Source organism: Stegostoma tigrinum, chromosome 14 (assembly GCF_030684315.1).
Source record: "Stegostoma tigrinum isolate sSteTig4 chromosome 14, sSteTig4.hap1, whole genome shotgun sequence".
Taxonomy (NCBI): domain Eukaryota; kingdom Metazoa; phylum Chordata; class Chondrichthyes; order Orectolobiformes; family Stegostomatidae; genus Stegostoma; species Stegostoma tigrinum.
Window position 1 is genome coordinate 25,074,943 of NC_081367.1, and position 18,326 is coordinate 25,093,268.

The 18,326-nt window shown below is 41.0% G+C and overlaps 1 protein-coding gene across 3 annotated transcripts in view; it reads right to left on the minus strand.

The window, feature by feature from the left end:
• LOC125457983 (uncharacterized) overlaps window positions 1-18,326 on the minus strand; it is a 347,795-nt gene that overhangs the window by 78,292 nt on the left and 251,177 nt on the right. For all 3 annotated transcript variants that reach the window (XM_048542816.1, XM_048542817.1, XM_048542818.1), the window contains exons 4-5: window positions 8,681-8,898; window positions 6,745-6,812 (exon numbers count right to left, since the gene is read on the minus strand). In XM_048542816.1, coding sequence (XP_048398773.1) covers window positions 6,745-6,812; window positions 8,681-8,898 — 286 coding nt within the window. The remainder of the gene's footprint in view (window positions 1-6,744; window positions 6,813-8,680; window positions 8,899-18,326) is intronic.

An 18,326-nucleotide genomic window follows, 5' to 3' on the forward strand; every position in this document is an offset into this window, starting at 1 on the left:
GTATGTTTTTCCCCTTTATTCTTTCATTGAATTTGGTTGTCACTGGCTTTTTGCTGCCATCCCTAATTGCCCCTGAACAGAGTCAACCACATTGTTTTGTGGGCTGGAGTCACATGCAGGCCACAACAAGCAAGGATAGCAGACTACCTCTCCTGAATAACAGTGGTTACATGAACAAGCTTTTTGTTTAATTACAGGCGTATTAACTTAACTCAAATCCAATGTTGGGATTTGAACACATTCCCAGCGAGGTAGGCTGCAGCTTTGGATTTCCCCATCTCACGACATTATTATTGTGCCAAGGTCACTGCCCCTGCTGGCTCATCTAATTGTGTTATTCAACCAATATTAGCCTAATACATCTCTACATGTCAGAAACATATAATTTGATAACACAAGAAACATTTTACTTGCTCCTTGCTCAAAAAAAATGAGATTTTGAATTAATTCAGAACCAAGAGTATTAACTCCAGGCTTCAAGGCAAATAAGCTGACCAAATAATATGAGAAAACAAAGTCAATCTCTCAGAAAAGTGTTTGTTTATATATCACACAGCTTTCAAGCATGTTCTTTCATAGTGGAGAGATAGTAGGAACTGCAGAAGCTGGAGAATCTGAGGTGTGGAGCTGGATGAACACAGCAGGCCAAGCAGCATCAGAGGAGCAGGAAGGCTGGCGTTTTGGGCCTAGACTGTTAACATTTCAGAAAAAAGATCTACGCCCAAAATGTCAGCCTTCCTGCTTCTCTGATGCTGCTTGGCCTGCTGTGTTCATCCAGCTCTACACCTTGTTATCTCCTTCACAGTGGACATCAGATTGGATTTCTTAAATGTCAAATCTTATAGGTTCATTTGCAAATAAATCTACTTATTAAGTTCAAACTTAGAACATAGTATCTGGTACTGTAATAAATCAGCTTACAGTAAATTTAAAAATCCAACAATATCCAAAGTGGTTTTGGAGACATACATAAGTCAGACTAGATAAGGCTAGCAGACTTCCTTCCCTAAAAGATATGAAGAAAGCAAGGTGAAATTTTACAAAAAGAAAATATAGCTTTATAGTCACCACTGTGGAGTTACAAATTCCATGACTGTTTTCTTTCCATGTAAATTGCACCAGCTGCCACAGAGGGATTTGAACACATGTCGCCTGACGTTGAAATTACAGTTCCACAGACTATGCTGTGGTTTCCCTCCTCCCTTTGTCATAAAGTATTTGTTTTATAAACTAAAATACTCTCTATTCTTCAGGATTTCTTGTCGTGAGGTATGACTGCATTTTTAAAAAAATTTACACCTCCTCCCACGCACCCTCCTGCAATACACCTCCTCCCACCCACCCTCCTGCAAAAATTCTATCTCCTATTCCCAATTCCTTTGCCTCCACCGCATCTGCTCCAAGGTTGAGACATTCCACTCCCACACATCCCAGATGTCCGCGTTCTTCAAGGACCACTACATCCCCCCCGCAGTGGTCGAGAACACCCTTGACTGTGTCTCCCGCGTTTCCCATAACACATCCCTCACACCCCGCCCCTGCCACAACCGCCCTAAGAGAATCCCCCTTGTCCTCACATACCACCCCATCAACCTCCCAATACAACGTATCATCCTCCGACACCTCCGCCATCTACAATCCGACCCCACCACCCAAGACATTTTTCCATCACCACCCTTGTCTGCCTTTCGGAGAGACCACTCTCTCCATGACTCCCTTGTCTGCTCCGCACTCCCCTCCAACCCCACCACAACCGGCACCTTCCCCTGCAACCGCAGAAAGTGCTACACTTGCCCCCACACCTCCTCCCTCACCCCCATCCCAGGCCCCAAGATGACTTTCCATATTAAGCAGATGTTCACCTGCACATCTGCCAATGTAGTATACTGTATCCACTGTACCCGGTGTAGATTCCTCTACATTGGGGAAACCAAGCAGAGGCTTGGAGACTGCTTTGCAGAACACCTCCGCTCGGTTCGCAATAAACAACTGCAGCTACCAATCATGAACCATTTTAATACCCCCTCCCATTCCTTAGATGACATGTCCATCATGGGCCTCCTGCAGTGCCACAATGATGCCACCCGAAGGTTGCAGGAGCAGCAACTCATATTCCGCTTGGGAACCCTGCAGCCCAATGGTATCAATGTGGACTTCACAAGCTTCAAAATCTCCCCTTCGCCCATTGCATCCCAAAACCAGCCCAGCTCATCCCCGCCTCCCTAACCTGTTATTCCTCTCACCTATCCCCTCCTCCCACTTCAAGCCGCACCTCCATTTCCTACGTACTAACCTCATCCAGCCTCCTTGATCTGTCTGTCCTCCCCAGACTGACCTATCCCCTCCCCACATCCCCACCTATACTCTCCTCTCCACCTATCTTCTCCTCTATCCATCTTTGGTCTGCCGCCCCCTCTCTCCCTATTTATTCCAGAACCCTCTCCCCATCCCCCTCTATGATGAAGGGTCTAGGCCTGAAACGTCAGGTTTTGTGCTCCTGGGGGAGATGCTATGTTCATCCAGCCTCACACTTTGTTATCTTGGATTCTCCAGTATCTGCCATTTCCAATATCTCTGAAGTCAAGCAGGCTTGCCAGCTTTCTTTTATTTAACTGTCTTCAAGCAGTTTAATCATTGTTTACTTCGGGACAAAAACCTAACCATCGGACACTGAGTCAGCAGACAATATTTCAAAGACACTATGTTGAGCAAAAAGAACCAATGAATTGAAAAGCCAAGAGTCTGATAACTGGTATCAAGCATCAGCAATTCATTCAACAGCACATTAACTTTTAGTGAGAACAGCAATAGCATGGAGACTTTGAAAACTGATGTTCCTTCTTTCTCTGTGTTCATTATCATTTTATTGCTTCTGTCCAGCTTCTGCCACATCAGTAATTTAAACCCATTATACTTCTGCAAGAGCATGTTTAAAGTGTTCTACCAATATGAAATCCACCTTCAACATGCCAGTCTCTAACTCTGAAATTTATCATTGTTCCTCATGCTATTCCACCTCTTAATCACAAGGTTAAGTGGCATTCAATCATCTCACCTGCCATCATTATTACCAATCATTATTACAAACTAAAAAACTTTGCAAGAAATTACACCAGAATGATAGGACGTTTCCAGGACATCTAGACACTGGAGCATCAACACAGAAGTAGGGATGGCCACTTAGCCCAAGGTATCTTTTCCACTCATTCTGTGATTCAGTAATCTATTAACTAACTCCATTTATTAATATTAGCCATTTATTCCTTAAGACCTTTAGTCAACAAATATCAGTCAATTGTAGTTTGAAAATCAACAACTCATCTAGCATCAATTGCCATTTGTGTAAGACAGTTCCAAGCATCTACAACCTATGGGGTATACAAGGATTTCCTAATTTTCACTCTAATTTTTAGAATGTGTTCCTTGAATCCACAATCAGCAAACCCGGTTTCTTCCAACTGTCCTAACTTAATTGTAAACTTTTTGTGTTGATTTTGAAACTCCTTGCAAGTTTCTTAACATGGGGTCTTTTTTGTATCTGTCACTTTTGTTGTTCTTTGTATTCAATTTGCTCAGGCCCATTCTATTTTATAGTTTTTTTATGCTTTCTCATTTCTGTTTATATTTGTCTCTTACTTCTTCAATTGCCCATGAGTATTTTTGAAAGGTAAAGCTCTTATCTTTCAGGGATCAGCAAGTTTTTATACTTCATTAAATTATTTTCTGAATATGTCCCAATAATCTTCAGACATTTTTCCAATTAACAGACTTACTCAATTTATGGACAGTCTGTGTCCGATCGCATTGGAGGTAGCCTGACTTTAAACATGCTCTTGCAGAAGTATAATGGGTAAATATTAGTAGCTGCTTCATGTTTCTTTCTTTTGAGAACTACACCGCACTGAACCATCCCCTGCTTGCTACAAGATAAATAATCAAGCACCAGTAGGATTTTAACTGGGGATGGACCTACATGAAATAAAAAAAATTAGAGATATAGTTGGAACAGATACTAAAGGTGAAACAGAGGCACTGAGAGGGGTGGTAACGTATTTAACCTGAATTCCACACCTGCACACACACAAAGGAAGGAAATCATTTTTATCACATGAAGGGGATATAACTACTGTAATGTCTGTCAATGATAGAAATCATCTTTAATCTGGTTAAGGGCTCTCAGCGGTAGACAGGTTCAGGGGAAACTATGTCACAAAGGAGAGAAGGTCATGACAATATTATAAAGCTAGAAAGAAATATTTTGGCCCAGGTTGAAAGTTGTAAAAATAGATAAAGTGGAGACCTGTTTTTAAACATGAAAGACCCCAGTGCTGTGTAATAGGCACTGCTAGGGCCTTAATTAGTTAGGCGAATAACACAAGTGATATGGAATACATGCTGTTGAAAAATTGACTAGACTGAAAAAGGATGCAATCTCTGTCATTGTATCAACCGCAGATGTCTTTGCCTTGTGAGGAATTGGGAAGTTACCATAATCATTTTGATTTTCTGCTATCCTGTGATAAATGAAATAGCTACGTAGCCAATATGATCGAAGGGTGTATAAATATATAAACTAAACTACAATCAGAGGGACAAATTCTGTTACTGAGTGCACGTACCAAATAAAACCCTTTGTTTTGTTAGAATGATCAGTTCCTTTGTCTCTAATGTAATTTGATAATAGAACATACACATCAACCATATCTCACAAGAACTGCAGCAGTTCATGCCACTTGCCAGTAACACCAACATTCCATGAATAAATACAAAGGAAGTCTGGTTAATTGTTTATTATTAAATCTAATATATCATGCTTCCTTTGTTGGTTTTAGATCATAGTGTTGTGGTGAACTGGAACTCATTACTTTTCAAATGAGTTAATCTGCTTACCGATAAAAAAAATTCAAATCCACCATTGAACCACTGGGTGTTTTTGTTATAAATTTGTCTAATCTCTGCATTTATACATTTCACAACCTCACTCCTGATACCAGGAGACTAATACCAACTCCCACTAGTCTTAAATTCTTTTCTATTCCTTAAGTCCACCCTTAAGGCCTACAACGCCTGCTAACCTCTCCTTATACACTCTTGCTTAATCATTGAAGCATTTCACCCTGAAATTACTAAGGCTGTTTCTCCCACTGTCTTATTTTTCCTATCATTCCTGTGGATGTTATGACCTGTTTAATTATTCAGTTTACAATCCTGATTGTTTTGCACACATGTTACCACTCCATGGCTTCCATTTTAATTTCTGCCTGCAATTCATTCAATTTATTTCTTGTACGTAAAGCATTTATTCTGAATAATAACTTGGATTATACATCCTCACCCGCTCTTTTGTTCTCACACTTCATTCACATATTTCTTAATTCTCTCTGTTACTTGTGATGTTTCTCATATGTTAAATGGATCACCACAATGCTGGTTAATCATCTGTCTCCATCACGATTCATATAAACCATATCAATTTAAGATTTGGCAGGTGGATTACAGCTGAATGCCCTTCTTGTGACTAACTTTCCTCACTTATCCAGACTGGGGATTGACTCCAATGCAACATGCACCAGTGGCTCAGCTCTCCATGACTAAATAGACCTGGATTGGGACTCAAAAATGGAGCTTTCTGGCTCAGAGTCAACAGTGACAGCACCACAGGCGTCCCTACGTTTTTTGATTCTTTCATTTCGTTTAATTACTTTACACTCTTTCTCTTTTTTCCTTTACAATTACTGTCTAAAGTACAATTACTGACTAATATTTTACTCTCTTAATTTCAGTTTGCTTTTAAACTGCTAAAATGGAATATAGTTATATATGGACCCACTCTTTTTTCCGCCATTCCTTCAGGCACACATTCACTTTCTTAATCTGCCTACTTTTAAATCAAATTCCGTATTTTTTAGGTAATAATCTAGAGATTAAACCATATGAGCTCTTTTTCTTTAATAAAGCTCTTCTTCCTGTACTCTCTAAACTGGACTTCTTGCCGACTCTTCCTTATGGTCTTCATCCCAGCACAGATTACTCTGGTTCTTTCCCATACATACAATATGCTTTCAGGTAACTTTCAAATGACTCTCACCTCGGTACCAGCCAAGCAAAAGGCACTAGGAGCTTTCAAACCTAGTTACAAAGGATGCTATCAATACAGTAATTATCAAGTCCCAATTATATTTCTCCTCCTCGTCTCAAAGCCTCAGCCAGCTGCTATGAGATGCCACAGTTAAATTTTAGTTGTCCTTCTGTCAGTCTTTAATTGTGTCATCCTAAGTAGCAAGTACATTGTATCTATTGGATAAGATCATTTTTGTCACATCAACTCCAGACTGAAACCACACCTTGAGATCAAGATTGGAGCAAAATGGCCAGATACTTATCTCTCTCTTATGTGTCGGAATGTCTCTAACTCTCAACCAGCTTAATGAATGTGAACAGGAGAGATTCTAGATGGAGATATCTTTTGTAGGTGTGCTCTCTTAGGACTGTCTTGCTGTCATAAATATAGTCCAGACTCACAAACAAACATTTAGACATAGTTTTACTGCCTCAATCTGTGATTCTCAATCTCACGTGCACTCTAAACCTACCAAGATTATAAAAATACAACGCATCAATAACAGACATACATTCATAAAATTACACAATTCTGGAAAGGATCGTTGATGACGTAAATTTTTTTCATTATCAAATGAGTTTCAATGCAGAACACAACATGATGCAATTTATTTCACAACTTACTTTGTCTCTTTTCTCTGCTATTTTTGTCATTGAATGTTGATAGAGAGCAATGTCTGGCTCTTAGAAGACTAGGCAAAAAGAAAAACTGAGAAATCACAAGTTACCAGCACTGATAATAAATTCAAGCATTAGTGAACTATTTTCATTTTAAGAATCCAAGTAATTAGTGATCTTTGAAAATGGCAGTATGTAAGGTTGCACGCAGTTTGGCTCATCACTTAAGTCAATAAAACAGCGCTGTAATTGATTGAAAACATAACTTTTTTGTTGCTGGTGCAACATCCTATAAATCGTATGCTTCACTTCTTGAGAATGTGTTATGCTACAGCACTAACTTGCGAGGCAAAGGCTTTGATGTTGCATTGTATGCATGTTTGCATCAAGTGCTTGGCAAATTAGTCTGCAATTTTGGCTGCCATTGAATGGAAAGGAATTGTATACAGCATAAAACAATCAAGGTATCAACACTAAGGTCCCAGGTCCCCAACCCATTGCTTCCATAAGCCATAAATATATCCTTCTAACTCTAACTATACAGTCCAAGGTCCCAGAATCGTGGTCTCTGCTAGAGTGGTAACAGATATCGATTCCTGTTTCTGATTGGTTTCCTCAAACCCCTGCTGGAATATGCTTGTGTGTTCATGTCAAGTAGTGTCAAGGTTGGGCAAACATGTCAACACTCAACCATTTTTTGATACGTAGGAATGCCATTATTGCCAATAAAATACACATAACGGGGTGGGGGATCGAAATGCCGAGGGACTCAAAAGATACAAATTCTTGGATAAAATATATTGCATGTTGACTAAAAGAAGCTAAAATGAAAGGAAAAGGTCTGTGGATGGTTCAAGAGATCCACTCACCCAATGATGTCCACTGGAAGGCCAATGGATTGTTGTGATCAGTGGAGAAATTAAGTTGCGGGTTAAAATTTCAGGGTAATGTAATAAACACGTGAAGCAGCAAGGAAATGAAATTTTTTTAAAAGTTGACATAATAACAAATAAAATGTCATATTTGGACATGCTCCCAGCTTTATTTCATTCAGCAAGTGATCCCTGTAAGTAGTGCAATAAATGACCGTCTCCACACATGTACGACCCATAGTGCAGGATAGACCTTAAGACCATATGATGTATAAACAGAATTAGGCTACTTAGCCCACTGAGTTCGGTCTTGCATTTGATCATGGCTGATATGCGCAAGTCCTCATCTATCTCTGTCTTAAATACATTCAACAATTTGGCCTCCACAGTCTTTTTAGTTCCATAGATTCACCACTCACTGGCTGAAGAAACTCCTCCTCACCTCAGTTATAAAGGGTCATTTTTTTCACTCTGAGGCTCTGTCCTCAATCCCAGTCTATCCTACCAATGGAAACAACTAACTTGTGTCCAATCAACCCAGGCCTTTCAGTATTCTATACGTTTCAATCGGATTTCCCCTCTCATCCTTCTAATTCCATCGAACACGAATCCAGAGCCCTCAATTGCTCCGAATGTGACAAGCCCCTCATCCCCCGGATCATTCTTGTAAATCTCCCCTGGAGCTCCTCCACGTCCAGCACAACATTCCTTAGATATGGGACCCAAAACTGCTCTCAATATTTGAAATGCAGTCTGACCTGAGCATTGTAGAGCCTCAGCAGTATATCCCTGCTCTTTAATTCTAACCCTCTCAAAACAAATGCTAAGATGCATTTGCCTTCCCGGCCGCCTGGAAAATCACAATGGATTAGTTACTTTTCTTGTCCCAGCAATGTTTCTATGTCCCTATTCCTGTTGAAAATTTGGGGTGGGGAAGTGGGTTGGACAAGGACAATTCAACTTGAGGTTTTTAGTTTAATTACAAAATAAGTACATATAAAGTAATGAACACAACTTCGAAAACATTTAAGAATCATCAAATAAAAATAATATGTTAATTTCAACAGTACCTTGATCTGGTTGGTCGACCCAGCTGAATATCTGTGGCTTGGTTGCGTATTCTATCCTTCTCTGTGAGATCATACACAGTTGAGCCATAGATACTAGCACGGAGGTATTTGTGTGTTCTCTCCGGTCTGCAGAATAGCTGTCTATCAGAAGCAGAAGTTGTCCAATTGCTTTCTGCACTTGATGGCAGAGAAAAAGGCAATCCCAAAAGCTGTCCAATCTGAATGAATTGGAAAAGAAATCAGTAAAACATTTGTTTCCATGGAATAAACTACAAAAATGTAACCTGTTGTCGTAGGAATCAACAATTTCACCGTTAGGGATTTCATTCTAAGCAAGTATTACATGATTTTTAGTTTCAGTTGTAAATATTATGAGGGAGAAATTTGACTTCTGTGACAAGTAGCAGATGGGGCAGGTTGAATGACACAGGACGGAGACACAAACAGAATTCCCACTTCATTTCCATATAATCATTGAGCTGTCAACACAACTTTAACTTCATGCAGGTAGATTTCCTATGCTGAAGGGACACCCCCTGAAGGTAAGAAGAAGAAAATCAGGCAGAGTACAAAATGAGCTGTTCATTTGCAATCTGTCGTACACTTTCACTGAAGACTAATTTCACCCATTAACCTCTAAAACATTTAAACCCATAAAATTTATATATTACTGAGCTAAAAGTTAGATGCCATCCAAGAAGTAAAATGAGGAGTGTATTGCAGCCTTGAAAGGGAGTATCTGTCGTATGGGGGTCTGGAAAAGTCTGAAATTGATTGATGACAATGAACATCACCCACTGTGACGACGTCCTGAGGAAATGGTGGGAGAGTAAAGTCGAATCTCCTGAGGCAGCGAGAGAGAGGTATCCAAGGCTCAGTCCTCCCACCCACCTGTATAGTAATGTCGAACCTATTCTTATAATCTGTAAACAGATGCAGACATGCAACAAACTGCATCTTGTTTACATGACAACACTGTTACCATTAAATCAGAAGGTGGCTACCTTCACACTCACTGGGACCACATAAGCAGTTGAAGGAGCACACACTCAGAAAATACAGATGGCTGCACATGATCAGCATGAAACCTAAAGTGTTAATTTTGCAGCACCAATCTCAATGAGATATGCTCACTGGTAACCCAAAAGCCTTTAAGGAAAACATACTCCTGATCCCTGAAGCCAGCGGACCCCAAAATACCTCGTGTCAACACCCGATACTGAAGAATCTTTCCAAGAATTATATGGAAAGCATTTCAGACTGCATAGAAGCTGCACCGCAACCAAGGAGATTTGAAACTCCATTGCAGAGATATTGGCCCCATTGCAAGTTGATCATCTATGGGAGTGGGGATCAAAATCAGCCAATAATTGAATTGACATCCGAGATTGTGCGAGTCCAAACCTAATTTGAAAGAAAACACAAGCAAAATGGGGTTACTTTAAATGGCGCGGTAACTCAGGCTGAGTGGATGGGAATTTTTAAAAAATCAGTTAAGACCAGGCATCACCACTATAGGGCATGGATACCACAATGAATGGCTAGGTAAAACTGAAGTAATGAGGCCAAGAAAGAAATTTGCAGAATAAGGGAGTGGAGAGCTGGAGAAATTATGAACTAATCATTTAAAGTAAATAAATTTGGAGCAATTTAAAGAAATGTGCAATTCTGGTCGAATTATAGACAACTTGGGGGGATACTCCACTACAAACAAAAAGTTGGAAATTCCTCCCTTATAGCTCCAGTTAGTGAGAAACCCTTCAGCACAGGAGAGCCACCTGTTACTGCAAAATAAAAATCATTAAGGTCGATTAAATAATATATCACATTAGTAAGCAGTGTCATCCAAAATAGTATTGCCAGGGAGATTTAATTTCAGAGATGGGTCAAATCGAAGTTAAATTGTATATCCTGGAGAAAACAATTCTCAAGGAATAGATTAGTTTCTAAACTGGATATTAAGTCAGAAGCTGAATAAGTAGATAAACTTCTGTACATAACTAGGAGTATATCTGCTGATTTTATTACCCATGCAGGTAAAAGAAACAATAGACTTATTAAACATAGATATTGAATGCTTTTGGCAATTATTTAAATCTCAGAATGAATAAATTCTTGAAAGAACATGTTTTGAAGATGAGTTCAACATACAGGGAATCTACAGAAGACTTCACTCTTGATTACTACAGACTAGTGGAGAATTGCAACTATAATAACATATACTCAGAATTCTAATGATGGGTTTTGTTGTAGACATTACTGATGGATCTTTGTCAGATTTATTACTGTCCTTCAGAAACTTGAACTCAAGAGAAAGCCATTCAAATCATAAGGGAAGCCGAATTCCAGAGACAACACAGATCAATCCTGATGGGCAATGGTCATGATGAGCGCAGGAAACTTTGGATCCATTCAATTCTGAAGGTACAGAACCACTAGAGACACAAGTGACAAGCCAATACAATGGCTGGAAATTGATCAGATGCTAAACATCCTTGTCAAAGTGATGCAGCAAAGAAGCCTCACAGAAAATAATGCAGCCCAGCTATTAAGAAGCAAATATTTCCCTCTAAAACACTGAGTCACTTTCAGAAAATGTGCCGAAAATACAGCCGCAGAAATACAACTGCAAAAACAGAAAACAATTAAAGAACCACACACACAAAGGGGGAAATGAGGTAAAACAGCCAACAGTACAATGCAAACACAAAGATTTCCTCGAGAAACTGGTGAACCAGATGAAATATTCCAGAAACCAATATTTATGTCATTGGATATCTCACAAATTCCAAATTAGACACAGGAGTGAATGTCACAATGTTATTAAATATAGAACCAGAGTTGAGAAAATACTCTGTAGCTAACAGCAGTTCATCACATGTTCCAAGAGTTTCACATATAATGTTGAAAGTATGCTACAAGCTACTCTCTAATATAGAGGACATCAAATATTCAAAAAGCTATACGTAATCCACAACTCGGTGTTTTCAGTCCTGAGTCCAAAGATATGCATTGCTATCAATCTCATTTAAAGTGGGATGAGGTTAAACAACAGCTGATAGAAGATTTTACAGTGCTCCACAAAATCATGACAGAACCTAAATAAAAGTAGAATCCCCTGAAGTTAGTTACATCGGAAAAAGAAATTTGTTTCAAACCATCAATGAAATGGAATTCCATGACTATACTGATTTGGAAGAATGAAGAAATACCTTCCACTCCTGCAAAAACTGAAAAGATCTCAGTTTCCAGTGCAAACAAACTTCAAGTAGAAAGGCAAAGAGACAGCAACTGGATAGTACATATAATGTTTTGAGACAATTGAAGAATCTGCCACAGCACCAAATCAGATTGAAACACTACACAGCGAACAACTAGTTACAACAAATTCAACTCACAAATGAGAAAGGGCCGAGTTCAAGACAAAATCAGAACTGTACCAAAGACCTCAGCTTTCCTGGTTTTGAGCAGGGTGATAGAGTTTTACAGGACTTTTTGAATTTGGACTGTAGCAATAGGATGGTTACCAAAGTAATGTGTTTTTTTTTAAACTTGCCGTCAGGGCAGAGAACTAGTGCTTTGGATAAATTGCACCTCTCTTTGGATAAACATCTTGCTATTGAGATGGTCCATTTTGAACTTCCATTGATTGCAACATTCAAGTCAATGAGTCTGTGCATGGTGTATTTCTTTACATACGCCTGATTTGATCACTCATATTCTGTTTTATTCTCGAATGCATATTATCCTGAAAAAAGTTGTGTTGAAATAAATATAAACTTACATTATGCTAGATAAATAAATAGTATCCAAACCATCAGGAAACCCAAACATAATGATTAGAGATCAATTCCTTTCACCTGAAAATCAGCAAGTAGAGCTTTGTTAATTTATGTGCCGATTATAATGCATCCCAATGTTTGACCAATCACCCCAGCAATTACAGCTTTAATTGAAAAACAAATTTTAGACAAGATGCACCAATATGTATTTGAAATCCAAAACCAACAATGCAAACATATCAGCACATCAATGATTAAGATGTCCTTCTCATCTTTGCATCATTTTTGGTTTATATTTTAATAACGACTGACTTTCAAACATTATCATAGCAACATGATCACTTCACAGTTAGAATGGGAAACTGGAGTTCTGGTGAAAATAAAGGGCAGCAAATGGAATTTTGAAAAAGTCATTTAGAACAGCACATAATCAAGTCTTCTGTGCAGCAGAGGAACGCTATGTTGTATTTCCCATTCTAGAGCGTTCCAAAAAGTACACAAAGGAAGAGCGTTCCTACAGAAACAAGAAATTGGAAAATTTACAAAAGGCGACAAACTAATATCAAAAGGTGTACTGGAATAACAGCGTTTCTATTTTATACAAACTTCATTAACAATAAATTTTGGTTAATTAAATTGGTTAAATATTCATTACATGCTCTTACATAATTGCATCACATTGCCAATAATTTCCGCAATCCTGATCTATCTTGGACTGTGTCACTAACACAACAACCTTTTCCAATGCTTCCATTGATTTGGGTCAAACATGCAACTTTTTGGACTAGAAATAATACAACAAGTGAAAATGATTCGAAATGCATAAAAAGTGTAAAAAAAACTAAAGAAGGTACGTGTTTGAAACAGTACTGACTTATGCAACTTTTTTTGAAGAAGAACAATTCTGCAATTAGGTGTGCACAGCATTCTTTCATGGAACAGGAAATAGTTATTTGGAAAGACATGTACAGGTAGTTTTAAGCCAAGTACAATATAACCTTGTAAAAAATATATCCAAATCCAACAGTAAACCGTATCATGGAAAAACTAGATTGTTAATTTGACGTCACAAGCATTCATTGAGGTCTGCTACTGAGTTGGGGAATTTGTCTGTCATAACATCCGGTGTTCTTCTTGGAATTCATTCAATGGATCTCTCATTGAAAAATACATTTAATGTGTTTTCATTCTTATTTTATTCAGGACCAAGTTTTGAATTCAGATTTCTTACAGCAACACACTAAAATCCATACACATGAATAATGTACACACTTAGAACAAAATCAAAATCAGTTGGGTTATATTTTTGATCGCTTCCCTGAATAGTACCCATTACTAACTTATGATTGCATGGGCAGCAAACTTCTGGTATTTTATTTTTACCATTTGTTATGTGTAAAAGGTATTTGATACAAGGGAAACAAAATTACAGCTGAACTTTTTCTGCATCTAATATTCCACATGCTTACTTTCCAGCAGAAGTCACTGAACAGAAGTCAATGGCAAGAATCCTCAGCAGTTTTCCCCTTCATTCCTCAAGCATTCCAGGCTGAGGGTTCTTAACTCATAGGTTTTGTGGAGCATGGGGATTGTCCACTGCAGGCAGCCTGGCCACAAAGACATGACAAGTCCCATCAGATAATTCAAACCCCAATCGAGTCTCGCCAAGGTTCGATGTAAGTTTTTTCACCCATGTGTCGTGGGCATCACTGGCTGGCCAGCAGGTGTTGTCCATCTCTAGTTGCTCTTGAGAAAATGTTGCTTTCTTGAACTGCTGCAGTCCTACTGTTACAGGTAGACCCATAATAACCTGAGGGAGGGAATTCCTGGATTTTAACCCAGTGATAGTGAAGGGATGGCAAATATTTCCACATCAGAATGGCGAATGACTTGGAAGGGAACTTGCAGGTGGTAATGTTTCCATGCATCCGCTGTCCTTGTCCTTTTAGATGGAAGTGGTCATAGGTTTAGAAGGTGCTTCTAAGGATCTTTGGTGAATTTCTGCAGTGCACCTCGTCGATAGTACATTTTGCTGCTGCTGAGCACTTGTGGATGTGGTGCCAATCAAGCAGGTTGCTTTGTCCTGGATGGTGTTGAGCTTCTCGAGTGTTGTTGGAGCTGTCTCCATCCAGGCAAGTGGGGAGTGTTGCATCACACTCCTGACTTGTGCCTTGTGGATGGTGGATAGGCTTTAGGGAGTCAGGAGGTAAGTTAATCACTGCAGTATTCCCAGCCACTGACCTGCTCTTGTACCCAGTACATTTATGTGGCAATTCTAGTTGAGTTTCTAGAAAATGATGTCACCCAGGATGTTGATAGTGGGTCATTCAGTAACAGTAATACCATTGAAAGTCAGGAATGGTGATTTGATAGTGTCTTATTGGAGATGGTCATTGTCTGGCATTTGTGTGGCATGAATGATACATGCCACTCGGCAGCCCAAGCCTGGACATTATCCAGATCTTGTTGCATTTGAACATGGACAACTTCTGTATATGAACATTGTGCAATCAGCAAACATCCCCACTCTGAACTAAAGATGGAGGGAAGGCCATTGATGAAGCAGCTGAAGATGTTTGGCCCAAGAATACCACCTTGTGAAATTTCTGCAAAGATATCCTGGAATTGAGACTCTCCAACAACCAGGACCAACTTGCTTGTTTTAGGTGTGATTCCAGTTTTGCTTGGACTCCTTGATGGTCGAATGTGGTCTTGATGTCAAAGGCTGTTAGTTTAATTTGAGAGTTGGAGAAGTGGCTCAGCGAAGTTTCTGAAAGGCTCCCTGTGGCCAAAAAGGAGTAAGAGGCCAAATAAGGAAAATTTGAACCTCTCTGCCCTAGACATTTCCATAATTTCCTCTATGTGTGGTCAAACAGCTTCATTAATCTCAGACACAAGCTGACAGGTTGGACAATCATTGGGTGGAGGTGCAATTAAATTTTAGTTCACAGACCAGGCAGGTAGACTCTGATCGGTCAAGTACCAATCAGTACCATCATCAGATATTGTAGAAATGGATGTTTGTTTTGCAAATCTGTTTCTTCCATGTCAGGCTTGGGCGGGGAGGTGTCCCAAGTAGACAGCATAGAGGGCATGCAGGGCTAGCGTTGTCGTAAGTTAGAGTGGGTGAGGGTGAGTCAGGTAAATGTTGCAGGCAACAGTGAGTGTGTTAGAACACGAACCTGGATGGGAGATGGGGACAGCAGCAGAGATAGAGTGTAAGCTATCAGAGAGAAGATGGTGCCAGATGGAATCATATCATTATCCCCTCATTGTCACAGAGCCACGATCTTGGAACTCCATTATCAACAGTACTGTGGGTGTCCCGACAACCCAAGTACTGTAGCAGCTCAATAAAGCAGCTCAATACCATGTTCCCCAGGGCAATTAGAGACAGGCTGTTAATGTTGACCTACAGATAACACGGTGTAGAGCTGGACGAACACAGCAGGCCAGGCAGCATTAGAGGAGCAGGAAAGCCGATGTTTCGGGCCTAAACCCTTCTTCAGAAATGGGGGAGTGGAAGGAGTTCTGAAATAAACAGGGAGAGAGGGGGAGGCGGATTTAAGATGGATAAAGGAGAAGATAGGTGGAGGGGAGACAGAGAGGTCAAAGAGGTGGGGATGGAGCCAGTAAAGGTGAGCATAGGTAGGGAGTTAGGGAGCGGTTAGGTCAGTCCAGGGAGGACTGACAGGTCAAGGGGGCGGGCTGAGGATAGTAGGGAGGAGATAGGAGTGGGTCTTGAGGTGGGAGGACAGGATAGATGGGAGGAAGGACAGGTTAGGGAGGTGGGGACAAGCTGGGCTGGTTTTGAGACGCAGTTGGGGGAGGAGTCAAAGGAGTCTCACTACACGGACAGAGTGGTCCCTCCAGAAATCAGAGAAGCGTGGGGAGGGAAAAATGTTTTTGGTGGTGGAGTCCGGTTACAGATGGCAGAAGTGTCGGAGGATGATGCTTTGGATCCGGAAATTGGTGGGGTGGTACGTAAGGACGAGGGGGATTCTGTTTTGGTTGTTATTGCGGGGACGGGGTGTGAGGGATGAGTTGCAGGAAATACAGGAGACATGGATGAGGACATTCTCAACCATTGAGGAGGGGGAATTGCGGGAGGGGGAATTGCGGTCCTTGAAAAACGAGGACATCTGAGATGTGCAGGAGCAGAATGCCTCACCCTGGGAGCAGATGCAGCAGAGTCGAAGGAATTGGGAATAGGGGATGGCATTTTTGCAGGAAGGTGGGTGGGAGGAGCCGCATTCTAGGTAGCTGTGGGAGTCGGTGGGCTTGAAATGGATATTGGTTTCTAGGTGGTTGCCAGAGATGGAAACAGAGAGGTCTAGGAAGGAGAGAGAGGTATTAGAGATGGTCCAGGTGAACTTGAGGTTGGGGTGGAAGGTGTTGGTGAAGTGGATGAACTGTTGGATCTCCTCGTGGGAGCACGAGGTGGCTCCGATACAATCATCAATGTAACGGAGGAAGAGGTGGGGTTTAGGGCCAGTGTACCTACAGAAGAGGGATTATTCCACGTAACTGACAAAGAGGAAGGCATAGCTTGGGCACACGCAAGTACCCATGGCCACCCCCTTAGTCAGCAGGAAGTGGGAGAAGTTGAAAGAGAAGTTGTTGGGGGTGTGGAAGAGCTCGGCTAAGCAGATGAGGGTGTCATTGGATGGGGACTGGTCGGGCCTGCAGGACAGGAAGAAGTGGAGGGCCTTTAGGCCATCTGCATGGGGAATGCAGGTGTACAGGGACTGGATGTCCATGGTAAAGATGAGGTGTTGGGGACCAGGGAATTGGAAGTTTTGGAGGAGGTGGAGAGCGTGGGTGGTGTCACGGACGTAGGTGGGGAGTTCCTGGACCAAGGAGGAGAGAATGAAGTTGAGATAGGTGGAGATATGGTTGGTAGGGCAGGAGCAGGTGGAGACAGTGGGTCAACCAGGGCAGTGCGTTTTGTGGATTTTGGGAAGGAGATAGAAGCGGGCGGTACGGGGTTGGGGAACGATGAGGTTGGAGGCTACGGGTGGGAGGTCACCTGCTGAGGTTGTGGATGGTTTGGGAGATGATGGTTTGGTGGTTGGGGGTGGGGTCATGGTCAAGGGGATAGGAGTAGGATGTGTCGGAAGGTTGGTGCCTGGCCTCGACCATGTCGAGGTCAGTGTGCCATACTACAACTGCAGCTGCCTTGTCCGCAGGTTTTTCGGTGAGTTTGGGATTGGAGCGGAGGGCTGCATGTTCTATGGGGGAGAATGTTGGCCTAGCCAGTGACATTTTTATCCTATGAACAAATAAAAACAAATCTCCAGTTGGAAACAGAGGCCACCATTACCATTCAATATATTATGTATTCCAGAAGTTTATTGAGGGGAGAGTTGTGTTGTGCCATTATACAGGCATCTTAAGACTTTGCTTCTCAGTTAACTCATGTATATACAAGAAATTATATCTAAGGTGATGACAAGGTTGGTGACAACCTTTCTTCTTTCGTAAGAAAATTCATGTTTGTAATCCTGGCAAGGCAAAAATGTAACAGAGGCTAGAATATTCCTGTTTTCAAACCAAAAGTGGGATAGTTTGGAATAGGGATACCTGCAGCCTAGGGGATCCACTGAGTCTTCTATCAGGCTGGCTTCTGATGCACTTTCTACCAGATTTAAGACCCAGGATGAGGGAGTCCTTACCATTAAGACCTGTCAGTTAATCAAAGGCTGGCAGCTGCAGAACCTGGCAGTGGCAAGATGATAGCCATGGCTGCTCTAAGTTTTTGAACCCTTTGGACTCCCAGGATGAAGGATGGCATATGGTAAAGTGGTGCTTTTTGGGGGTGGTGCTGGTGTGGAGGTGAGTGTGACAGGAGTCAGGGCTTGGGG